Here is a 26,885-nt window from a genome sequence, read left to right as displayed (position 1 = left end):
GGAAAGCTAGTCCAAGTGAGATTAATAAAAGGGAACACAGGCTGTGGCAAATCAAATGCAAGACTGTGATCAGGCAGGCAAAAAGGGACTATGAGGAGCATATTGCAAAAAACATAAAGACCAACAATAAAAATTTCTTCAAATATATTAGAAGCAGGAAACCAGCCAGGGAGGCAGTGGGGCCCTTGGATAACCAAGGGGTAAAAGGATTACTGAAGGAGGATAGGGAAATGCCTGAGAAGCTGAATGCATTTTTTGCCTCAGTCTTCACTGTGGAAGACGAGAAGTGTTTGCCCGCTCCAGAACCACTAATTTTGGAAGGGGTGTTGAAAGACCTGAGTCAGATTGAGGTGACAAAAGAGAAGGTCCTACAACTGATAGACGAATTAAAAACTAATAAGTCACCAGGTCTGGATGGCATACATCCAAGAGTTCTGAAAGAACTCAAAGTTGAACTTGTGAATCTCTTGACAAAAATATGTAATCTTTCATTGAAATCTGCCTCCATTCCTGAGGACTGAAAGGTAGCAAATGTCACCCCCATCTTTAAAAAGGGTTCCAGAGGAGATCCGGGAAATTACAGGCCAGTCAGTCTGACTTCAATACCGGGAAAGTTGGTAGAAACCATTATCAAGGACAGAATGAGTAAGCACATTGATGAACACAAGTTATTGAGGAATACTCAGCATGGGTTCTGTAAGGGAAGATCTTGCCTCACTAACCTGTTGCATTTCTTTGAGGGGGTGAACAAGCATGTGGACAAAGGGGACCCAATAGATGTTGTTTACCTTGACTTACAGAAAGCTTTTGATAAACTTCCTCATCAAAGGCTCCTTAGTAAGCTCAAGAGTCATGGAATAAAACGACAGGTCCTCTTGTGGATCAAAAACTGGCTAATTAATAGGAAGCAGAGAGTGAGTATAAATGGGCAGTCTTCGCAGTGGAGGACGGTAAGCAGTGGGGTGCCACAGGGCTCAGTACTGGGTCCCATGCTCTTTAACTTGTTCATTAATGATCTGGAATTGGGAGTAAGCAGTGAAGTGGCCAAATTTGCAGATGACGCTAAATTGTTCAGGGTGGTGAAAACCAGAGAGGATTGTGAGGCATTCCAAAGAGATCTGTCGAGCCTGGATGAGTGGGCGTCAACGTGGCAGATGAGGTTCAATGTGGCCAAGTGCAAAGTACTGTACATTGGGGCCAAGAATCCCAGCTACAAATACAAGTTGATGAATTGTGAATTGGCAGAGACTGACCAAGAGAGAGATCTTGGGGTCGTGGTAGATAACTCACTGAAAATGTCGAGACAGTGTGCAATTGCAATTGAAAAAGGCCAACGCCATGCTGGGAATTATTAGGAAGGGAATTGAAAACAAATCAGCCAGTATCATAATGCCCCTGTATAAATCGATGGTGCAGTCTCATTCAGAATACTGTGTACAATTCTGGTCACCGCACCTCAAAAAGGATATTATAGCATTGGAAAAAGTCCAGAAAAGTGCAACTAGAATGATTAAAGGGTTGGAACACTTTCCCTATGAAGAAAGGTTAAAATGCTAGAGGCTCTTTAGCTTGGAGAAACGTTGACTGCAGCGTGACATGATAGAGGTTTACAAGATTATGCATGGGATGAAGAAAGTAGAGAAAGAAGTACTTGTCTCCCTTTCTTACAATACAAGAACTCATGGGCATTCAATGAAATTGCTGAGCAGTCAGGTTAAAACAGAAAAAAGGAAGTACTTCTTCACTCAAAAGGTGATTAACATGTGGAATTCACTGCCACAGGAGGTGGTGGCGGCTACAAGCATAGCCAGCTTTAAGAGGGGATTGGAAAAAAATATAGAGCAGAGGTTAGCCATAGTATATATATATGTGTGTGTGTGTGTGTGTGTGTTTGTGTTTGTGTATATGTATATGTGTGTGTGTATATACACACGCACACATATATTGGCCACTGTGTGACATAGAGTGTTGGACTGGATGGGCCATTGGCCTGATCCAACATGGCTTCTCTTATGTTCTTAAGGCAGGAGACCAGTAACAAGTGACATCAGCTGCCTCAGCTGAAAGCCTGGTGAAAGAGCTCTGTTTTACAAGCCCTGCAGAATTGAAGATCCTGTAGGGCCCAGATCTTCAGTGGGTGCTCATTCCATAAGGCAGGGACCAGGGCTAGGGTTGCCAAGTCCAATTCAAGAAATATCTGGGGACTTTGGGGGTGGAGCCATGAGCAAGGTTGGAACAAGTACAATTGAACTCCAAAGGGAGTTCTGGCCATCACACTGAAAGGGACTGCACACCTTTTCAATGCCTTCCCTCCATTAGAAATAATAAAGGATAGGGGCACCTTCTTCGGGGGCTCATAAAATTGGTCCCCCTGGTCCAAATCCTTTTGAAACTTGGGGAGTGTTTTGAGAAAAGGCATCAGATGCTATGCTGCAAATTTGGTGCCTCTACCTCAAAGAACATCCCCCCAGAGCCCCAGATACCCACAGATCAATTCCCCATTATTCCCTATGGGAATTGTTCTCCATAGGGAATTATAGAGTGCCCAGTAGACATTTTCCTCCTTCCCCCCTTTCTAAAGCAGGGGGAGGACCTCCAAACCGGGGAATCCCCTGCCCCCTCCTCCCTTCTCTCTCTCTCTCTCACACACATACACTTACTGGGTATGGTTCCTCCACAACTTTACTTGCTCTGAAAATGAAAGTAGAAGAAACGGAGGCTCTGATGAAACTGCTGCTGACCCTTCCCCATGATGCGCTTCCTGTTTCCTGCTTCCTGCTCAACTTTAAAGGCACATATTTTAAAACTGGACCTGTTTGCAGGTTTTTAAACCTGCGGGAGCTCTAGAGGTACATGGTGACTGTCGGGGCGGGGCTTCGCCCCACCGGCCAGCTGGCTGGGGGCAGGGAGAAGCCTGTAAAATTGGGGGATGCCCTGCTGGGACCTGGGGATTGGGAAGCCTAGCTAGGGCCATAAAGGCCCTGGCCCTCATTGAGGCCAGATGGACGTCTCTACGGCTAGGTATCACCAAAAGTTATTGGGTCACTGATCATAAAGATCTATGGTGCTCATACAGGGAGAGGCAGTCCCGAAGTCCTGCTGGTCCCTGGCCATATATGGCTTTAAACGTAAGTATCAACACCTTGAACTGGATCCGGTACTCAATAGGTAGCCAGTGCAGTTCACACAGTACAGGATGGATCTGTGCCCGTACAGGTGATGATGTCAACTTCCATGCAGCAGTATTCTGCACCAGCTGGAATTTTTGAAGGTGGGTCAAGGACAACCCTACGTAGAGAGAGTTACAATAATCTATCCTGGAAGTGACCGTTGCATGGGTCACTGTGGCCAGGTCGTAGGGGTTGAGATATGGGACCAACTGTATGACCTGCCTCAGATGGAAAAAGGTCGATCTGGCAGTGGTGGTAGCCTGGGCCTCCATAGTCAGAGAGGCATCCAGGAATACCCCCAAGCTCTTCACCCTCGATGTGGGCATCAATGGATATGAGCCTGATCTCTGATCCCAGCCCCCTGTAACCTAGGCACAGGACCTCCGTCTTTGATGGATTCATTTTCAGCCAGCTGTGTTGCAACCAACCAGCCACGGCTTGCAATGCCCTACCCAGTTCCTCCAGAGCCAAATCTGGGCGGCCATCTATCAGCAGACTGATAGATGCATATTGATGACACCCCAGCCCATACCTCAGGATAATCTGGGCAAGGGGGTCATGTAGCTGATGTTTCAGGAGTAGTTCAAGCTCTATGAACAGAAGTCTAATCTTTTGAGTATTAACATTGGCCAAAAAAAAAAATGTCCCAAAACATTAGACGACATTTAGCTGTCATTTCAGTAATTGCCTCCATACTTGAAAGGATGGAGTGTAATGGCAGGGTCTCAGTAAATTACTCTCTGCACTCCACAATTTAGGCTGTATCTGCCCATCAGTCTTCAATTTTAACCTATTTATTCCCTTTGCTATGTTTTCACCTTGGAATTAAACCCAAACAAATAATAACCTTATAAGAACATAAGAGAAGCCATGTTGGATCAAGCCAATGGCCCATCCAGTCTAACACTCTGTGTCACACAGTGGCCAATTTTTTTTTAAATATATATATGTGTGTGTGTGCATGTGTATATATATATATATATACACATGCACACACACTGTGGCTAATAGCCACTGATGGACCTCTGCTCCATATCTTTATCTAAACCCCTCTTGAAGGTGGCCATGCTTGTGGCCGCCACCACCTCCTGTGGCAGTGAATTCCACATGTTAATCACTCTTTGGGTGAAGAAGTACTTCCTTTTATCCGTTTTAACCTGTCTACTCAGCAAATTCATCGAATGCCCATGAGTTCTTGTATTGTGAGAAAGGGAGAAAAGTACCTCTTTCTCTACTTTCTCCATCCCATGCATTATCTTGTAAACCTCTATCATGTCACCCCGCAGTTGACGTTTCTCCAAGCTAAAGAGTCCCAAGCGTTTCAACCTTTCTTCATAGGGAAAGTGTTCCAGCCCTTTAATCATTCTAGTTGATTATAAAATAAGCTTCTTATTCTGTTTGGTCCTTGAACCTGTTAAATATTTTTATTATGCTGTATGCTGATTTACTGTTCACCCTCTCCCTATAGGTATGGACTGGTAACTTAACTTCCATGTCATTGTATCTGAAGAAGTGTGCATGCAAACAAAAACTTTGAATAAAACTCTGCTGGTCTTAAAGGTGCTATTGACTCAAGCATTTCAATTATCAGATACGCAAATATATTCTTTTTTAAATAAAGGGAGATGTATTTGATAAGGACTCCAATTTGGTGGAATTTTATTAAGATTTGTTATTTTGTTCATACTACAGATTTGCAGGGATGGCTCTTGAGACATATCAGCCCCTCAAGCATTCATTTCTGCAGGGTTTCATAGACTTCTGGTATGTTACTCGCACACTTGTCCAGGGAATCTAAATAATACTTAATGATTTATACTTCCTTATCTTAATTGTAGCATCAACATCTCTGCCAATGTTTCACAAATGAAACTACAGACATGCTTGTAACCAGGGGTGGAATTCTAGCAGGAGCTCCTTTGCATGTTAGGCCACACACCCCTGATGTGGCCAATCCTTCAAGAGCTTACAAGACTCTTTTTTGTAAGCTCTTGGAGGATTGGCTATATTAGGGGTGTGTAGTAGGGGTGTGCAAAAAACAAACAAACGGAATTACACGGATTCGGAAATACACGGAGCCAAAAATACAGAATACGTTGTATTTCCGATTACCGTACTCGGAATAGCCACATATACGGTAGATGTGTGGCTCTTTCCGAATATATGGCCCCATTATACCCTATGGCCATTGAAATCAATGGCAAAATAGGGTATATTGGAAGCCACCTGGAGGAGAGGGGGTTTGAGGGAGAGCCCCCAAATTTGCAGAGGACCTGCAGGGGACTCTTCCCTACAAACCCTCCAAGTCCCAAAAAGATTGGGACAGAGGGTCCCATTCCAGGGGCACCCAAAGAGGGTGCCCCTATCCCACCATTATACCCTATGGGCTATTGAAATCAATAGCAACATAGGGCATAATTAGAGGCTACTGGGGGGCAGGGGGGTTGAGAGAGAGCCCCAAAAACTGCAGGAAATCTGCAGGGAACTATCCCCTATAAAACCCCCAAGTCCCAAAAAGATTGGGCCAGGAGGTTCCTGTCTTTGGGCTCCCCAAAAGGCCCATTGCCACCAATTATGGTGAAAACCCTATTAGCCACTTCCTCCACTATAATTGCTGTGGGGAAAGTGGCTCTGGCCAGAAGGGGGTTTGAGGGAGAGGCCCCAAAACTGAAGGGCAGCTTCAGGGGACTCCCCAGCATGAAACCCCCCTGGCCCAAAAAGACTGCACCCATCTGTGGGCACCACAAAAGGAACACTGCTCCCAATGTTGAGAAAAAACCAATTAGAGTCACTTCCTCACTGTAATTGTTGTGGGAAAAGTGGCTCTGGGGAGCAGGAGGTTTTGAGGAGAGCCCCCCAAAGTGCTGTGCAGCTTCAGGGCACTTTTCCACACAAAACCTACAAGGCCAAAAAAAAATTGGACCAGAGGATCCAATTTCTGGGGCACCTAAAGCCAAACCTAACTTCACACCAGAGAATCTCTATAGGACCCAAATGCACTACATCCATCTATCTACTCTATGAACCCTGCTCGCCTGGAACCAATATAAACCCAGTTGCCAATGTCACTGCCACACAAAACACAATCTTCTCAAGGTCTGCTCTGCAGACCTGGCTGCAGCAAACCCAGATGCCAGCTCTCCAGCCCTGCCCCAAACAACACGGGGAGAGCTGGCCAAGCACAACAAGCCTGCTGGTTCTGGGTCTCTCACCCAGGTGCCAGCTTCCCTGCCACAGAACACACAATCTACAGATGCCAGCTCTCCAGCCCTTCCCCAAACAACACGGGGAGAGCTGGCCAAGTACAACAAGGAAAAGGGACAACAGGACAGGAGGATGCAAAACCTGCAGCAATAGAGAATAGATCCAAACAGAAGGCCAACAAACTCAACTGTTAAAAAAGTGGCCTTTTAAAGAATGAAAATTAGGCCAAAAAGCCCCCCCCCCCCGCAAGAACCAGAACCAGAAGAGAAAAGGAACAACAGCAGCACAACACAGCAGCAACAAATCAAACACAGAAGCCTTTTAAAACAGTAAAAAACTTAACTTTTAACAATACAGGAACTTTACCAACCCCTCCCCCCCCCAAAAAAAATTCTTCACCCTAACCCCAAAAAATCCAAGCCACCCAAATCAGGAAAAGTAAAAGGACACTGCACTTTTAAAAGTCCTCTCACTAAAGTAAGATACGAGCAAATTGGCAAACCCCCCACCCCCAGCAGAACCCCCTAACCCCAAATAAGCTACCCAGTACTCACCCACCCAAATCTGAATAAGTAAAGGGACTCTGAGTCTTAAAAAGTCCTTTTACTAACTAAGATAAAAACAAGAACCGCAAGACTGTCTTACCTTAGACGTCTTCTCTTCTCCAAGCACTGGCAGGTCAGGGAAGGCTGAGAGCGAGCAGCAGCAGCTGAAGCCAAGGGCCAGTGCAGCACAATCTCTCTCTCACACCAACACAACAGCAATGGAATGGCGTCCAGCCAGGCAGTCTCCTTAAAAAGGTTCTCTGGCCCTACACAGAGCAGTTTCAAAAAATAGCACTGCTCTGTGATTGGCCAGAGAACACTGTTTACTTGGATACCCAAGTAAACAAAAGAACAACAATGTTGCTGATGGCTGAGGAATTAACCCAGCCATCAGCTACACAACAGCCCTGCAAAGCATGCATTTGCAATGCATTTTGCAAATGCATGCTTTGGATTGGCTGCTGGGGCTCCTCTCCCCCTCCCTCCCTGATCCCAGGGAGGCTATGGGAGAGGCGGGAAAAGGCTTCCAAAGGCGGGAAAGAAAGAAAGCAGCTCCCCTGAGGCTGCAGAAGCTCCTTTCCCACCTTTTGCATTGACTTCCATATACTTCCAAGTATTGATACAGAAGTATACGGGGAGCCATATACGGCTCCCGTTTAATGGGCTGAAAATGGATTCGGAAGTATACGGTGCTGTATACTTCCGAATCAGGGGTGATTCGGTGGTCTATGCAGTTCGGCCGAACCGAATGCACACCCCTAGTGTGTGGCCTAATATGCAAAGGAGTTCCTGCTAGAATTCCACCCCTGTTTGTAACATTCCAAGGATCACTGCCTGAGCCTTCCTATATATGGAGCTAAAAACAGTATTGCTTGGCTCTGCAGTGGCTTATTCTCCATCAGTTTAAAAGTCAAGAGGGTGTTTATTCTTTTTTGGTTAAAGCTTGTGTCAAGAAACTCCAGTGGTTCTACAGGTTATAGATATATAACTTAGCAGCTATAGAATTCAAAATGGCAGACTGAATGCTGCCTAGTGTATTCATATTTAGACCCTGCACCTTAATATATCAGTGTGCTGGAAAAATGATGAACTCAAGAGATTTCATATTTGGGTATACGTGGCAGGGAGCTGAATCCTGAAGAATTATGACTCCAGTTCAAACTAATGACATTTTAATAAGACATTTTGAAACAGAAAAATAAGGCTGGTGCTTTAAAAGGAAACAGAAATTGTTCCCTGCTACATAGTGAGATATACCTCCAAATAAAGTAATGGTTTAAATTATTCCCATGTGAGTTTTCCCCATGCCACTAGATACTACAGTATCTTCAACATTCAAGTTTTCTTCCTCATTCACTTTCATTGGGTTCTAACTGCCCCCACTACTATTTAAATAGAAAATCAAATCAAAATGCATGGGAAGAAGCTGAAACAAATAAAAGACACAGAATATGAAGCTGCAAAGGCCAAGACAAGAGGCTATTGTACTATTTGATTCTAAGTCTTCCTTTCCTCCTAAAATTCCAACAGAACATTCAGTGACCATTAAGTTAGAAAAGTCAATAGTAATAAAAATACAGAGCCTTTGGGCATCAGATAAAATATTCATATTGCCACTTTCAGTTGAATACAGAAAATGCATTAGTACTAGGGCTGAAATTGCCACAGCACAGCAAGACAAAAAGACAGAGTGGTCTAGTGGCTGTTTGCAGCTAGGATCTAGGAAATTTCAGTGCTCAGTGCTTTTATTTTCTTTTTGCAATGATGTGTTTACATTACAACTCTTAGCTTTAGGATAATTTACAAATGCTGGTGTTCAACTGTTATGTGTAGGGTTGCCAGGTACTCACATTCTGCCAGCGGCAGGTGGGAGGAAGCCTTCCGGGGGGTGGGGAGGAGGAGGTGTGCTCTGCCTTCAAATGGTGATGACATACAGCAATGTTGCCGATGCAATGACATCATGTGGAAGTGACGTCATCACTCCGGTGGCATTGCACAGGATGTTCTGGTTTGAGGGCAAAACTCTACAGTAAATTTGCTCTCAAAACCATAGAGTTTTGCCCTTAAACCAGCACACATGCACACGACATTGCTGACATGATGATGACATAACTTCTATGTGATGTCATCATGTCTGTGATGTTGCACGGTGACACTGCTGCTTGGGGGTGGGGTTTACCCCCTGGCAGTGCACCCCCTGGCAGTGACAGCACTAAGGTAACATATAAGTAGTCAAATCCCTACCTTGTCATGAAGCTTGTTTTAATGACTTTCTGCATGTTGAAAGTGAAGGACTTTGCATTGTCTCTTATCCTCAGACTTCAGAGAGGGACTACAGAAAGTCAAAGAGAAAGACAGGCCAGGACCCTGATCATCCTTTCCTTCTACTGCCATGATGCTAATGCCTTTGATGTGTAGTTTGCTACTTTCAGAGAATTTTCCTTCCTTCCAGCCTGATACTTTCTCTCCACACTATGCTGCACTTCTCCATCTTGGCACCATGAAGGCAGGACATGATTCCTGCATATCTATCCATTAGCTAGTTAGATTAGATTAGAGCCTTATCTCTATCCTCCTGTGTCTAGAATGGAGTTCTGTACAATAAAGGTACTCATTAGTTTTGCAAAGATAAAGAGGCTTCATCTGTAAGTTTGTTTCTTGCTAGCAAACACGGACCAGATCGACTGTACTGTGTTATATGCCTTGAGCACTCTGCTAATCTAAATAATCTTTAGTTGCTAGTAGCCACTTTGTTCCACCTTAACCTATCTCACAAGATAGGTTAAATTTAGAATGAGAGAATCATATATGCCACTCTGAAGTCCAAGGAGAAGAAGAATTGGATTTATACCCTGCCAATCACTCAGTTTCAGAGCAGCTTACGATCACCTTCCCTTCCTCTCTCCACAGCTCTGAGAGAACTGTGATTGACTCAAGACCACCCAGCTGCTTTCATGTGGAGAAGTGGGGAATCAAACTCAGTTCTCCAGATCAGAGTCTGCCACCCTTAACCACTACACCACAGCTAGCTCTCAGACTGAAGTGCAGAAGGAAAAAAGATGCAGATAGAATTAATGGTTCAGTTGCCTTGCTAATAGGGATACATTCCCTCCCACCCACCATCACCCACTGAAATCACACTGAGGGAGATGTAATTTAATTGCATTCTGAGACTTTATCCCGTAGCCACATCAGATTGTCTGTGAAGTGCTGTCATGTCATCACATGACTGCATAAGCCTTTAACTGAACCCATGAAAGCTGCAGCAAAGAGTCATATCATTGGCTGGGAACAGTTGTGGGAAAACTGATAAGATGCAAAGTTATTTCCTCATGCCTCCTGAAAGCAGCATTTTACATACTGAAGGTCTGAGGTTCTATCCAGGTGGAGAAAGCCCTCCCTCATCCTCAACCCCTGGAGAATTTTTGCCAATCAGATACTCACAAACATGTTGGGCCAATGATATAAATTAATTATTTACTTATTGACTTCATTTATTCCTCACCTTTCTCCGCAATGGGAACCCAAAGTGGTTTACACTATTCTTCTCCCCTCCATTTTATCAATAACACTTTGAATATGTGTGACTGTCTCATGGTCACCAAGCAAGAACATAAGAGCCCTTCTGGATCAAACCAGAGGTCCATCTAGTCCAGCATCCTGTCTCCCACAGTGGCCAACCAGTTCCTCCAGGTGGGAGGGGGCATGGAACCTGAGGCCTTCCCCTGATGTTGCCTCCTGGCTCTGGGATTCAGAGGCTAAGTTCCTTTGTACATGAAGGTCCCCCTCAGCCATCTTGGCTAGCAGCCATTGATAGACTTATTCTCCACTGATCTATCTAATCCCCTCTTAAATTTGTTTATTCCTGTTGCCATCACTACATCCTCTGGCAGTGAATTCCACATTTTACTTACTTAAAGTAGTATTCCACAGCAGAGTTAGGATTCAAACACAGGTCTCCCGGATGCTAGATCGGCACTAACCACTATGCCACAGCAGTGGCGTAGGTTTATAGGTGGATGACTACTGTCCAATTTCCTATCCTGCTGAATCTGCAATGTAGTCTATTTTAAATAACTATTCCTTTCCCCTCCTACAGTATTAAAACAATTGTAAGTTCCCATTCCCTTCTCTCCTGCTGTGTTTCTTGTTCACATTATTAATTATTAAAACAACAGTCCTGCAATGTCCAGGGCAATAAGTATCAACATTTTTCTTATAGTCACATTGTAGGGCTTTTTGTGTTATTATTGGACATTAGTTTTAACTACATTGCTGCTAGAATAAGCTGCCGTTGTTTTTCACCCTATGAAATCTGCCAAGCCTGTTCCTGGAACACATTTGTTACTAATGGCATTCTCTGTAACACTCACATTGACCTAATTGTGGGGTCTGGCCTGAAAAACTGACACGTTACATGGAACTGAGAAAATGTGGAAATGAGAGAAAGCCACTCCAGTGTTGGTCCCAGAATTTTAACAGAGGAGGAAATAGTGTTTTCCTCACGCTATCCAGCCTGTTAAATGTCTTAATTAATTCTGATGATTTGAATGATTAAAACAAATCCAAAAAATATTGCCATCACTATAGTCATACTTGAAAAGAGTTTCTATTCACATCGAGTCAAATCCTCAGAGGCAGGAGTTCCTCTAGACACCATATGCTAGAATCTTGTGTTAGCATTACAGCTTTTTTCTCTAATGCATGGGGAAAGTGCTTAAAAAACAGTACATGATACCTACTAGCCAGCTGTCTTTAGCCAGGGCATCTAGGGCATGTCTAGGAAATGAGAGCAGGCGGCTCTTGGTGCTCTTCTGTAGCTAAGTTAACCAGTGCTGGTCTCCCATAGTCTGCACCACAGACCCAAAGGAACACCAAATGGCAATGTTGAAACAGTGCATGAAACAATTAAGCGCGGATCCTGTGACTGAGTTCCATGTATGCTAGCTAGTCTCTGCCATAGAACGTACTTCCTTTTCTCCTAAATCTTCCATTTGCATAAGAGCAATTGTTTTCAGTAAATGCTTGCACAAACTCAAGTTTTATCAGAAGAAGCAGTGTGCTCTGCAAGAGATTATTTAGCACATAAACCACTCATTCATATGATCCAAACCTTAGTCCTTTTCTCAGCCTGAAGCTCATTCCCACTATTCACATTTGCAAGCTGTGGTCCAAAACTAAAAGTGTTCAGATATACATTTCAAGCATGGTTGCCAACTCCCTGGTTTGGAAGGTTCCCCTACTTTTATGGGCTCCTCCCTGCTGCCAGCCAACTGGAAACCCTGTCCGCAAATGCCCCAAAATGTGGCATGATGACATCACGGGAAGTGATGTCATCACGTCACTGATATTGTGCAATGACATTCTAGTTTTTAGACAAATCTATGGTAAATTTGAGCTCAAACCAAAAGATCCCAGCAAGCCCAAAGATCCCCCTGCTGGGAAGAAGGTAGGACCTGGCAATCATAATTTCAAGCTGTCATCTCCTTACTCAGTGAATAATTACATGTTATTATCCCATGTAGACAGAATGTTTAATGTAATTCCGATTTATGTTTGCAAGAGCAAACCAGAAAAAGGAGAGCAAAAATACTGAACAACCTGACTTGCTATCACCAATAACAACATACTTTATTGTGGAGTGTCATGACCTGATTTATAAATTCTGAAAATGAAATGATACAACAAAGAGGCCTGGACATCATTCCCACTATTCACATTTGCAAGCTGTGGTCCAAAACTAAAAGTGTGCAGATATACATTTCAAGCAGGGTTGCCAACTCCCTGGTTTGGAAGGTTCCCCCACTTTTATGGGCTCAAAAAGACCCACAGGTAATGAAGATCAATGGTGATCTTGCCAAGTTTCTCCATCTTTTTGTCCAGAACCTTCAAGCAGTTCAGTGCTGCTGCCATCATCTAACACTGCTAGAAGTTCCACAAAACTCTAGCCAAGCAAAAAGAACAATGGAAAAGGTACTCATCAGTCTCACTTTATTATTTTGTTTGCCCAGCATTTGCCAGTGCCCATCCAGGTCTGCACTAGATTAATGGAATCCTTATTGGCTGGCGAGTCTAACTTACCTGCACAAGTCTCTCCATCGTAAGTTTCACATACCCACTCGTGGCACTCGCACAGCGGCCCATAGTATTTTCCTGGTTCTGTCACTTGGCAGATGCAAACCCCACAGTCACAATGGCCTCTGCCGCTGCAGACTTTCCCACCTGGGAATCGACACCTGCGCTCTGACTCAGCCTGGGACAGTCGGCAATAGGAGGTGCTTCCCAAATCAGTCCTGCAGAAAATTAAAAAGGTAAGTAATTACAAACACAAAAAGCTGGGACACAAAACAAAAGATGGAGGAGCTGCTGCTACTGAGCCTCCTAATTGTGCCATGGCACTAATCTATCAGTTAGTCACTAGGACATTTTTGAACCACCATCTGCTTTTTGGGAGTTGGCATGCCATGACATTTGCCCCAATCTGGATAGCCCAGGCTAGCCTGCTCCTGTCAAATCTCAGATGCTAAGCAGGGTTGGCCCTGCTTTAATACTTGGATGGGAGACTACTGAGGAAGTCCAGGCTCACTACACAGAAACTGGCAATGATTCACCATCTTGGAACATCTCTTGCCATGAAAACCCTACAGCAGTCGCTGTCAGTCAGCTTCAACTTGATGGCACCACCATGGAAGAATAGTCTAAGAGAATGAGCTGTGATCAGGGAAATTACCAGCTCATATCTCATCTCAGCAATGAACAAGAGAGAGAGAGAGAGAAAAGATGGTGGGCAGATGGCCTTAAGAAAGTCTCTCATCCTCAACCCTCCTTATCTGCTGTTGTGTCTTGCATTTCAGTCCTGAAATTACAACACAGCGGACGCTATGGAGATGACCAGTGGAAGTCCACTGGTCCCTGGATGTAGCTCCGCAAATACACTCCGCCAATCAAGATCTGTGGCGGGACGTTTAACTGGCCAGGATTGAAACTGGCCAGACTGAGGGTTGTTCCGGGGTATGTATATAATTGGGACCCGGCCTGCGTTGCCTTGCTTTGTGATGTACTCGCTAATAAAGCATGTTGCCTTCAACACATCTCGTCACTCAGTACATTACACTGGCGACGAGGATGGGATTCTAGCCAGGTAACTCCCCAAGCGGGACTTCGCTGACCTGGCTGGAGACGAGGAAGGGATGCATTCGAGGGAGACAGAAGTGCCCAGTGCCGCCATGGCTAACCCAAGTGGGAAGACGGGCCACCTTGCAGAGTTCGACCCCGCCAACCCCGATAGGTGGGAGACCTACACGGAGCGGGTCAACTGCTACCTACGAACGAACATAATTACAGACGACAGCTGTAAGAAAGACGTGCTCCTGAGTGTCTGCAGGGAGGCCACATTTCAGATCGCAAAGGGTCTCTCGGCCCCTGCAAAGATCACGGAGAAAACGTACGAGGAGATAGTCAGACTCCTGACTGGGCACTTCTTGCCCCAGCCTTCCATCATCGCCCACCAATTCCTCTTCCACAAGAGGGATCAAGGGGCGGGAGAGACAGTCGCTGTCTACCTGGCCGCCCTCCGCCAAATCGCAGGGAACTGCAGCTTCGACAAGCTAGAGGAAGCCTTGAGGGATCGCTTCGTCTGGGGTCTTCGAGACGAAAGACTGCAGCAAAAGCTCTTCGCAAAGGAAGAGTTCACCCTCCAACTCGCCTTCAACGAAGCCACCACGTTCAAGAGAGCAATCAAAGCTTACAACAACCTGCGAGCGGAAGCCGTCCACCAGAAGGAGATGGCACCGGGCAACCCAGAGAAGGAGGAGGCAAACCAGCTACGATCGATGGCTTGGAATGTGCCAGTTTGGTGTGGGAAGTGGGGGAGGGGTTGGCGATCTGGCTGGTGTACGTCTGCCTAATGCACCGGCCAGCGCCTTACCATCCCTGATGGAGGCCGTGGCGAGCTGGGCGTTGGAGTTCCCAAGGCTTATAGTCTTGGGTGATTTCAATGTCCATGCGGACGATGCAGCCTCCAATCGGGCAATGGACCTAGTGTCTTCCATGGCGACACTGGGACTCTCCCAATTTGTTACTACCCCCACACATCAAGCCGGACACATGTTAGACTTGATCTTTGCATCCAGGATTTTGGTGGATGATATCACTGTAGAAGCGGTGCCATGGTCGGATCACCTAGCCCTCAAGGCTCGTGTGGGTGCGCCGCCCCAACCCTGTATGGGCGGCGAGCCTATTTTGGCTTGCCCGCGGAGTCTGATGGACCCGGAACGGTTCCAAATGGCTCTGCAGGATCCCTGGCCCTCCAACGATTCCCTTGATGACCTGGTAGAGGCCTGGCATGACAGGTTATCCAGGGCCATCAACGAGATCGCTCCCCAGCGTCCTCTGCGCCCCCATAGCAGGCTGGCTCCATGGTACACCTTGGAGCTAAGGCAGCTGAAACAGGGACTCAGACGACTAGAGAGGCGGTGGCGGCACACTCGTGACGAAGCAACGAGAACATCCTACAGAACGTTTATGAAGTTTTATGAGATGGCAGTCAAGGCCGCAAAGAAGGAATACTTTGTGGCCAGGATTGCGTCTGCAAATTCGCGCCCGGCACAATTATTTAAGATAATTGAGAGTCTGACTACTCTGCCTCAGGGCAGACCAAATGTAAGAGAATTGGAAATAGGCTGTGAGGCTTTTGCGAAATTTTTTGCAGACAAAATCTCGTCGCTCCGCCAAGACTTTCCTGCCACGTTGGATACAGTATTGGAACCCGAGGCTCCGTACCTGTCTTCTGATTTTAGTTTGGATCACTTCGATGCACTTAGCTTAGGGGAAGTCGACAGAATTCTCTCTACTGTGCGCCCTACAACTTGTGATCTTGACCCATGCCCCTCCTGGCTGATTAAATCTTGTCAGAGGAAGCTAAGATATCCTATACGGGATATCATAAATAGATCCCTCTTGGAAGGGCAATTTCCAACATCTTTGAAAGAGGCCATGGTCCGCCCTCTCTTGAAAAAAAGTACAGCAGACCCGGCCAAATTGGCGAATTACCGACCGGTCTCGAATTTACCATTTTTAGGTAAAGTTATTGAGAGGGCAGTGGCGGCACAGTTACAGAGATTTCTGGATGACACTTCCGCCTTAGACTCCCACCAGTCCGGCTTCCGTCCAGGCCATGGGACAGAGACAGTGCTGGTCGCCTTGGTGGATGACCTCCAGCGGCATCTGGATCAAGGCGGCGTGGCGGTGCTGATGTTGTTAGATCTGTCGGCCGTGTTTGACACGGTCGACCATCGGCTACTGGCCCGCCGGCTTGCCGACACAGGGATTAGGGGGTCCGCCTTACAGTGGCTTTCCTTCTTCCTTGATGGTCGGGGACAAAGGGTGGCAATTGGGGGAGAGCTGTCCCAGAGGCACCCACTAGTGTGCGGGGTGCCACAAGGTGCAGTTCTCTCTCCGATGTTATTTAACATGTACATGCGCCCCCTTGCCCAGATTGCCCGGAGGTTTGAGCTTGGGTGCCACCAATATGCAGATGACACCCAGCTCTATCTACTAATGGACGGCTGGCCTGACTGCGTCCCGGAAAACTTGGACTTAGCATTGCAGGCCGTGGCAGGTTGGCTCAGGCTGAGTGGGTTGAAGTTGAATCCAATGAAGACAGACGTCCTTTGCTTGGGCTGTGGTGCCCTGGGTGGGGGGGGAAATCCCCCTTCCAGCTTTTGACGGTGTACCGTTGAAAGCAGCCCACAGAGTCAGGAGCTTGGGGGTTCTTCTAGAGCCTTCATTGTCAATGGAGGCACAGATAGTGGCCACTGCCAAGTCCGCATTTTTTCATCTTCAACGGGCGAAGCAGTTGGCCCCCTTCCTTGGACGCCAGGACCTAGCAACGGTGATCCATGCTACGGTCACCTCGAGACTGGACTACTGTAACGCCCTCTACATGGGGCTGCCCCTGTGCCGAACTCGGCGGCTGCAGCTGGTGCAGAACGCAGCGGCTAGGCTGTTGTTGGGGCTCCCAAGATGGGAGCACATACAGCCGGGGCTGCGCGGACTGCACTGGCTGCCGGTGGTGTACCGAGTTCGTTACAAGGTGCTGGTTATTACCTTTAAAGCCCTATACGGCCAAGGACCTGTCTACTTGAGGGACTGTCTTTCCCCGTATGAACTCCAGAGAGCGCTGAGGTCAGCTGGAAAGAACCAGCTGAATATCCCTGGGCCAGGGAGGCCAGATTGAAGTCCACCCGGGATTGGGCCTTCTCCATAGCGGCTCCCCTACTGTGAAACCAACTCCCGGAGGAGGTACGGGCCCTGCGATGTTTAGACCAATTCCGCAGGGCCTGCAAGGCCCACCTCTTTAAAATAGCCTTCACCTAATACCGAGCCAAGAAAGTCCTGCGGGATATGTTTTATGTTTTAGTCACTGGGTTTTATGGAAGATCTTAACTATAGCACCATAATCTTAACCTTAATGTAATTTTAATGATTTTAAGGATGATTTTATAACTGGAATTGTAATTATTGTATATGGTTTTATTGTACACTGTATTTACGTGTTGTGAGCCGCCCTGAGCCTGTTTGCGAGGAAGGTGGGATACAAATAAAAAGTATTATTATTATTATTATTATTAGCTACGTCAGCAACCAGGAATGGGGCCAAGAGCACCCACGCAGACACGAGCGACAGAGAGACCAGCCAACACCAAGTGCGCCAGCTGTGGGGATCCACATGAGCGCCGGGACTGCCCCTACCGCAACGTGGACTGCAGGAACTGCGGAAGAGTGGGCCACATAGCACGGGCTAGCCGGGCCAAGGCCACCCACAGACACCAGTCCACCAACCACAATTCGATTGATGCCTACTCGATTGCATCGACTAGCCTGCAGGTAATGAACTTGCCCCTCACCACCCCAGATAAGGTCAGGGTGTCGGTCCTAATAGAGGGCGCTCCATGCCTGATGGAGCTGGACTCAGGCTCCTCCATCTCCATAATTTCGGAGGAGTCTCTAAGAAAACTTTGTCCCCGTGGCCGGCCCCGGCTGCGACCGGCGGACTTCATACTGCGGGACTTCCAAAAAAAACCCTGTACAGATTTTGGGTTGGGCCACTGTAAGGGTAGAGTTTAAGAACTTTAAGGGCAAGTTGGACATTCTCGTGGTCAAACGCCAGCTGACCACATTACTGGGGCTGGCCTGGTTTCGACCGCTGGGTATTCAAATAGTGGGGGTGCAGCAGATGCGAACGCAAAATTTAGAGCACGTGTGCCAGGAATTCCCGGAAGTGTTTGATGGGTCCCTGGGGTGCTACAAGGGGCCTCCCATCACCTTGCCCCTCGATCCCCACGTGAGACCGATAAGGCTGAAGGCCAGGAGAGTTCCGTTCGCTCTTAAACCAAAAATAGAAGCAGAGCTGGACTGCCTCACGGCTTAGGGAGTGCTAGAAACGGTATCCTATGCTGCATGGGAAACACCCATAGTCACTCCAGTGAAGCCGAATAGAGATGCGCGCATATGCGCTGATTACAAGTGCACAATAAATAAGGCACTTCAGGACAACCCATACCCCGTTCCGGTAGTCAGCCATGTACTGGCAGCCCTAGCAGGCTCTAAGGTTTTTGGGAAACTGGACTTGGCCCAGCAACTCCCGGTGGATGCTGAGACAGCAGAAGCCCAGTCCATTGTGACTCACAGGAGAGCTTTTCAGGTGTGGCGGTTGCAATTTGGGGTTAGTGTGGCTCCGGGTATTTTTCATAGCATAATGGATGTTCTTCTCAAAGGGATCCCCGGAGTGCAACTATTTTTTGATGACGTTTTGATCGCCACCCCGGATGCTGAGGAGTTCAGCAGCCGTCTGCATGAGGTACTCCACCGTTTCCAGGCGGCGGGACTTAAAGTAAAGTGGGAGAAGTGTTCCCTTGGTGTGTTGAGGGTAGAGTTCTTGGGGTTTGCAGTAGCCGCTGCGAGAACCACCTGACGGCCGACAAGACCAGTGCTATTGTCCACGCCCCGGCCCCCACGTGCAAGATGGAGTTACAAAGTTTCTTGGGATTGTTACATTTTATCATTCATTTTTGCCCCACAAAGCAGCCATCACAGAACCCCTTTATAGGCTCCTCGATAAAAACACCCCATGGGTCTGGGAAAAGAAGCAGGCTGCCGCTTTTCAGGCAGTCAAGGACCTCCTAGTTTCCATTGATGTGCTCCACCATTTTTATGAATCCTTACCAGTGAGTCTGGCTTGTGATGCTTCCCCGTACGGGGTGGGCACCGTTCTGGGGCACCAACTGTCGGACGGGAGGGAGGTTCCCATGGTCTATTATTCGAGGACCCTGACCCTCGCGGAGCGCAACTATGTCCAGATAGACAAGGAGGCCTTGGCAATAGTGGCGGGTGTGCATAAATTCAACGACTACCTGTACGGTAGGCGTTTCACGATTGCCACGGACCATAAGCCGCTACTGGGCCTCTTCGCCCCAAACCGCCAGACACCACAAATTCTGTCACAGTATGTCCTGTGGTGGAACCAGTTCCTCAACTTGTACACATATGCCCTGGCCCACCGCCCCGGCAAAGCTATGGGACACGCAGATGCCCTCAGCTGCCTGCTGCTGCCCTCTATGGACACGGATCCCGCCCCCCTCCACTATGTGATGCTTATAGAGACTCTACCAGAGAGGCCCCTCCATGCCACCAAGGTAGCTAGGGCCACGGGTAGAGACCGCATCCTCGCACACATTTTAGACTGGGTGGGAAGAGGGTGGCCCATGGGCAAACTGGACGCAGAATTCAGGGCATTCGCATCATGCAGAGAAGAACTGTCCATGCACAAGGGGTGCCTTCTCTGGGGTAGCAGGGTGGTGGTTCCCCCCCACCACCCATTGTGGAAGCAAGTGCTGGAAGCCCTACACACCCGGGGATAGTGTGCATGAAGGCCCTGGCATGTAGCTAAGTATAGTGGCCAGGGATGGACGAGGCGATAGAAGGGTGGGTTCGAAGGTGCCAACCCTGCCAAGAGTCCCGACCTGATCCACCCAGTGCCCCTGTCCACCACTGGGAGTCCAACAGGAGGCCATGGTCCCAGTTACACCTAGACTTTGCGGGGCCATACCAGGGACAAATATTCTTTATCTTAGTTGATGCATACACTAAGTGGTTGGAAGTGATTCCCATAGCTTCAACCTCCACCACGGCAGCAGTCAGAGCCTTGCAAAGGGTCTTTTGCACTCATGGGATTCCCGAGACCCTTGTCACAGAAAATGGGACCACTTTCACTTCCCGGGAATTCCAGGAGTTCTTGAATCGGTACTTCATCCAGCACATTCAGTCTGCCCCTTTCCATCCAGCCACCAACAGCCAAGCAAAGTGCATGGTGCGCACCACTAAAGAGGCCCTGGGTCGCATTGTACAGGGAGATTGGGATCACCGCCTGGCAGCCTTCCTATTTGATAACAAAATCACCCCCAACCCCATTACCGGGTTAAGCCCTGCCGAGTTACTAATGGGGAGGAAGTTGATCACGAGGCTAGACAGGTTGCATCCTGACCGAGCTACGGAACTCTGCAGTTCCCCCGAAACCAGGGAAGCCACTAGGGGATTCTTTCCAGGGGATCCGGTATACGCAAAGAACTTCGCAAGTGGGCCGGAGTGGTTAGCTGCCCGGGTGCTGCGGGTCACCGGGTCCTGCTCCTACGAGGTCTTGTCGGAGGGGGGCCAGATCCTAAGGAGGCATATTGACCAGCTGCGCCATCGCACATTGCCAGAAGAACCGACAGCGATCGGGGGAGCGGGAAGTGGGAGAGTACTAACAGCAACACCCCTGGAAGCTGCCCAGCCTATGCCAGCCGCACCGACTATGTGGGCGGAACAGCACCACAGCGGAGGGAGCAACCCCTGAGAGGAGATTCCGGAACAGCAACAGGCGATGGACAGCCCTTTTCCGGCGTCACCCCACCACGAGGAACCAGCCGCCTCGCCAGCCATGGCGGCCACTCCAACTCCCCAAATAACCCCGAGGAGGACGACCTGGGAACACAGGGTACCAGCCTACTTGAAAGACTTCGTGTCTTGAACTAGGGGGTAGGAGTGTTGTGTCTTGCATTTCAGACCTGAAATTACAACACAGCGGATGCTACGGAGGTGACCAGTGGAAGTCCACTGGTCCCCAGATATAGCTCTGCAAATATGCTCCGCCAATCAAGATCTGTGGCGGGAAGTTTAACTGGCCAGGATTGGACCTGGCCAGACTGAGGGTTGTTCCGGGGTATGTATATAATTGGGACCCGGCCCATGTTGCCTTGCTTTGTGATGTACTTGCTAATAAAGCATGTTGCCTTCAACACGTCTTGTCACTCAGTACATTACATCTGCAATATGGGAGTAATAATACTTGCGTTGTTGTAAGGATTGCTATGATAATGTATGTGAAATGCTTTGAACACTGAAAAGAGCTATATAAGAGTTATCAGAAAAGTTGTTATATGCACTTATATGTTATATGGTTATATGCACTTATTTGGCTAAGTATCCCCTGCTATCCAAGTGGCTAATAAAAATGAGAAGGATCAGGGCTTTTTGGGGGCAGGAACTACAAAAAAAGCCCTGTGCGAAATAATGGTGATGTTAGAGTGTGTATCCTAATATGCAAGCCCTGAGGAAGGATATTGGTAGGGAACAACCTGTGAATGATGGTTGAAAATCCATACTGTTAGTACTATATGTATGCTTTTTTTGGAACAAAACTCCACATGTTTTGAGTAATACCTACCTTTAGGAATTATTTGTTTTTCCACAATGAAAAAGGCCCCCGTTGCTTGAGAAAATGCTTTATTTCCTCTTTTCTAGGGACTAAACAACTAGATTGGAACCTGGGTTGACCCAAGTCCCAGTTCAACTGTGGTCTCATTAGGAATCATCCAAGCCAGATCACAACGTCAAATTCTTTCATGCAATTTTCACATGAATCCATGTCCAGAAAACCAATTTTCACATGAATCCATGTCCAGAAAACCAAGTGTGACTAAGATTGTACGTACGAGGAGTCAGCTGCAATCTCTGTGATCAGTCACAATAACAGCAAGTGGCTTCTGGCTTCCTGTGAGAACAACATAGGTCACACTAACCTTCCTCTATATATTTGTGTACAAGATTGCTTGGAAGAATCTGGCAGTGTGATTAGCCCACTGCCTCTCAGACACACAGGTGCTACACTTGAACGACCCTCTCTCTTCTGGCCTCAGCTGCGAATTGGAAACAGTTTTTGTTCCTCACAGGGACACTGTGAAGGTTTTTAAAAAGAGTCATAAACTTGCACTAAGCCATCGGCATAGGGCAATCAGACCATCTAAATAAAGAAACAAGCTTTAAATCTTTCAAAAATGAATTTACAATACCTCACAAATACTTTTTAAAATATAAGTAACCCATCTGTATTTTTGGCAAGGTTCTGGAAGGGCAGATCCTGCCTCTTCACAAGTTACTAGGACATTCTGGGAGATTTTTTTCTTTTGATAATTAATTGTTCGTTTCTTCTATTTGTATCCCGCTCTCCCCCACTATGGTAGAGCTCAGACTGGGTCACAATGTGTAATAAACAAATTATAATCCTTATAGGTGGAAATTCTCCTGACCTCACCCGCATGCTTGGCGATACATTTCCATTTTGCAGGCCCTGCTGAACTGTACCAAGTCCCTCAGGGCCTGGATCTCACTTGGAAGCGTATTCCATCAAGCTAAAGCCACAGTAGGCTTGCCAATCCCCAGGTCCCAGCGGGGGTTCTTCCACTTTCCCAGACTCCTTCCTGCCCCCAGTCAGCTGGCTAGTGGGGGAAAGCCCCGCCCCCAAAGCCACCATGTGACTTTCCACCTCTGGAGGCTTCTGTCTCCAATTGGAAATGCTTCCTCTTGGGATGCTGAGTCTGTGTTACTTTGAAGAAGCTGTCTGCAACTCCTGAGTAGAGATGCCAATCCCTCGCTTCAGAGTTGCCAGAAATGAGGGTGGGTGGGTGGAGAGGAAAGGAAATATCTGCTGGGCACTTCATTATTCCCTATGTGGAGATCGATTCTCATATGGTATAATGGGGAATTGATCTGAAGGTATCGGGGGCTTGGGAGAGGGGGCTGTTTTTTGAGGTAGAGGCACCAAATTTTCAGTATAGCATCTAGTGCCTCTCCCCAAAATACTCCCAAGTTTCAAAACGATTGGATGAGGGGGTCCAATTCTATGAGCCCCAAAAGAAGGTGCCCCTATCCTTCATTATTTCCTATGGAAGGAAGGCATTTAAAAATGTGTGCTGTCCCTTTAAATGTGATGACCAGAACTCCCTTGGAGTTCAATTATGCTTGTCACACCCTTGCTCCTGGCTCCACCCCAATGTCTCCTGGCTAAGTCCCCAGATATTTCTTGAATTGGACTTGGCAACCCTAAGCCACAGCCAAGAAGGCTCTGGCTCTAGCTGAAGCCAGACAAATATTCCTTTATTCTGGGATCATCAGTATGCTATTGTTCTTTGGGGGTATGCCAAGAGTGGTGGTCCCAAAGATATGTTGGTCCCAGACTATGAAGGGTTTAGACTCAAAGCAACACCTTGAACTCAGTGGTGGGCCTACATTTTGGGGGTCCTGAAGCTTGAACTGTTATTGGGGTCTCTTCTCAACCAACAAAAATAGGGCAACATCCAATAAGGTCCAAAGGGCCTTGCTGTCCTCACAAGAACCTCAAGGCCTAAATGGCAGAGAATGGAGTGGTGGGGTGGAGCCCTTGAAAATGGGCCATACAGTGAGCCCCTTTCCACCAGCAACAAGGTCTGGGTAACAGCTGTTATCTTCTTCAATGAGGTTGTTCCATGGCAGATCAGCACCATTTAAAAAAAAAAAATAACCACTATATCTCAGATTTTGACTAAAATAGCTGTACTGGGTTATCTCACATGTCACTTGCATAAATAAAAAAAATAAAGTCACTTGCATAAATAAAAATTTCCTAGGCTATGCCCTATAGCAGGGGTGTCAAACATGTGGTCAGGGGCCAAATCAGGCATCCAGAGGGCTCCTATCAGGCCCCTGAGCAACTGGCTGTCATTTGCTTCCTTCTTCCTCTCTCTTGCTTCCTTCTGCATAACAGCTTGCTTTGCAAGGCTTGTTCAATCAATCAGGAGCTACAGAGTAAAACCTCTATTTTCTCTATTGGTTGAGGTTCCTCCCTTGGGGAAGAAGGGGGGGAAGGCAGAGCTTGCTTTGCCAGGCTCTCTCAATTGCACAACAGAGCTAGTGAGCTAAGCCTTTCTTCCTTTCTATTGGCTGAGGCTCCTCCCCCTCCTGGTCCCCTGGGGAAGGAAGGAAAGAGCTTCCTTTGCCCATTTCCCAGGATCCCATGGAAGAAATACAAAGAAACCGCCTTTAAGACCAACAAATGCTAATGTTTTAAGCATATTTTATTTTAAATTTTTAAAAAATCTTTAATTGTGTTTTGTCTGTGTCCTTTATAAAGTTTATATCTCTGCTACCTAATCTTATATAGGTACACACAATGTCTTATTTATGTCAGATCCAGCCCTCATAACAAATGAATTTGACACCCCTGCCTTAGAGTTTTTGAGTTATGAAGGATGAATTGGGGAAACATTATATAGATGCATGATGCATCATAGAATGATTCAATAAAACATAGCAAAGACTGGGGGCTCAGGTGCTACAAGCCCTGACAAAATTTTGAAATCTGACATGTTGAGGCCACATGAAATGGGTATATTTACTTCATTTATACTCCCATTGGTCTCCACAAGGGGAGGTAAAGCAGGCTTCCTCTCCTCCATTTTATCCTCACAACAACCCCCAGTGGTAGGCTAGACTGAGACCAGCCCAAGCTTGGACAGCAAGCTTCCAAGGCAGAATAGGCAGGTGAACCTGCATCTCTCAGATCCTAGCCCATCATCCGGACTACTACAGCACACTATCTTAGTTACTAATTGCCAGGTCTGTGTTGGAAAACACCTGGAGACTTTGGGGGTGGATCTGGGAGAGGGTGGGATTTGGCCTCATCATGGTACAGTGCCATAGAGTCCACCCTTCAAAGCAGCCATTTTCTCCAGGGGAGCTGATCTCTGCCAGCTGGAGACGAATTGTAAAAGTCGGAGATCTCCAGGCCCCACCTGGTGGCTAGCAACCCTATTAGTTACAGTTTTGAATATGAACTCATTACTTCTCCCCTTTCCTCCCCACCTGCCCAATTACAATGTCTGACATGATTGTACTTGCGAACAGGTCCAACAGGTGGCAGAAAACAGATCTATGCCTGGTCAGAATATCAAAATCAGATTCTGGATATTTCTTTTAAATGCATGGAGTGAAATATAGTCTTCTTTGAGGAAATACATGCAGCAGACTTTTAAAACAATGTTGGCAAGGTACAAATGCCAAGTTATGGAATTTGCTGCATTTTTGACACACATCTCTACACATGTTTTTTTTAAAAAAATTGGATTCACAGCCACAGTGGGATGTGTGCACATTTCTGTCTCCTTTTCCCTTTCTCCTTTCATTGCCTTTGGAGCAGAGACAAAATACGTCCAGGGTGCTAAATTTAAATTTCTGCAAAGCTGCCTGCATTGGAATGGCAACAGGATGAAATGATTGTTCAGTAAATTAACTCCTTTAAATAAAAGGTTGTTGGGGGAATAAAGTCAGGGGTTTCCAGCAAGATCCAACTTGCCTCTATCAGAGTTGTGTTCAAAATTCATAGCTCTCTTTTACCTGACCCCTCAGATCTGGGACAGTTTAAATATCCTGCCATCTGTGGTTCACAGCCACAAATGCAAATTGCATCGGCAACTTTCCTCCTGCTCTGGAATGTAATTTTGCTTCCTCCCTTCATTTCACAGAGGCACACAGCAGGTGGGGATAGGGGGGTGGGGATGGGGAGAAAACACCTCTTAATCTGAACACCTCTGTCCTCACTTGCTGCAGCTTGTTGCCAGTTCCTAAAAGCAAATAGCGGAAACAAAACAATGCTTACCGCAGGGACAAGGAGAAACTTGGCGGGACTGCAGGCAGCAGAACGATCAGGGAAGGCACCAACAGAAGCAGACCCAAGCTGAGAAGCCCCTGTACGTACATGGTTAGATCTCAGGTCAAGCAGTCGGTAAATGAAGAGTTCTCCCGGAGTGTCCAAACTTCAGACAGACCCAGTAGGTTTGCAGAGTTCCAAGCTGGCCAAAACCGGCTCTTTCCCCTGTGCTCCACCAAGTGCCTTTGATTAGCTGCCTGGAAGCTGAATTTGGGCAGCATCCTGGAAGGAAAGGCCGGTGCCAAAACCCCAAAGTTTACAGTCTAGGCAGGGAAGTAATTAGAAACAGTTGTATGGCCAGATGGTTTATTTTGACATAATAAAGTATCCTGTTCACAGTTCTGAGCAGACCCATCTCACTCTCAAAAATGCAGGCACCGTAAAGTATTTGAAGAAAAGTACATTCGAGTGAACTTTGATTAATGGAGGGTTTTGAGATAATCATGGTCAAAGTGACTGAGGAGCGATGTATATTTGTGAGGTTTGGCAGGAAGCACCAGGGAGGCTTTCCAACTGCATCTGAGAGTAATGCTGAGAGTTCAGGTGAATGCTTCGCATTCTTCAGACTAGAGAGAAACGAACAGGTCTGGTTTTTCACTCACTCTGTTTAGAAATGCAGCACACTCAAGCTGAACATTTGGCATTCGGGGCTGTCAAGCAGATGGCAACTGCAGGATCCTAATATTATGCATCCACCCAAGGTGAGCAAAATAGGAAGGGGTATTAAGGTTGAAAGACACATTAAACAGCAGAAACCCCAAGTTAGTAGTGGTGGGGGGTACAATTGGTCCTGTTTCCTTGTCTGACACCCATGCTGGCAGAGATGTCTTCTGCTACATTCACACTTTACATTTTTTATGTGTACACTGAAAACATCTTAGTTGTGCGCAGGGCTGCCACGACCGA

The 26,885-nt window shown here is 47.0% G+C and overlaps 1 protein-coding gene across 1 annotated transcript in view; it reads right to left on the bottom strand.

Annotated features, from left to right (window-relative positions):
* Positions 1–26,180, bottom strand: part of ITGBL1 (integrin subunit beta like 1) — a 258,588-nt gene extending 232,408 nt beyond the window's left edge. The window contains exons 1-2 of the mRNA XM_060233673.1: positions 25,929–26,180; positions 13,001–13,212 (exon numbers count right to left, since the gene is read on the bottom strand). Coding sequence (XP_060089656.1) covers positions 13,001–13,212; positions 25,929–26,029 — 313 coding nt within the window. The 5' untranslated portion in view covers positions 26,030–26,180. The remainder of the gene's footprint in view (positions 1–13,000; positions 13,213–25,928) is intronic.
* Between the last annotated feature and the right edge of the window lie 705 nt (positions 26,181–26,885).

This window comes from Heteronotia binoei, chromosome 3 (assembly GCF_032191835.1).
Source record: "Heteronotia binoei isolate CCM8104 ecotype False Entrance Well chromosome 3, APGP_CSIRO_Hbin_v1, whole genome shotgun sequence".
Lineage (NCBI taxonomy): Eukaryota > Metazoa > Chordata > Lepidosauria > Squamata > Gekkonidae > Heteronotia > Heteronotia binoei.
The sequence above is the reverse complement of the archived record's forward strand: the minus strand, read 5'-3'. Positions and strand labels throughout refer to the sequence as shown.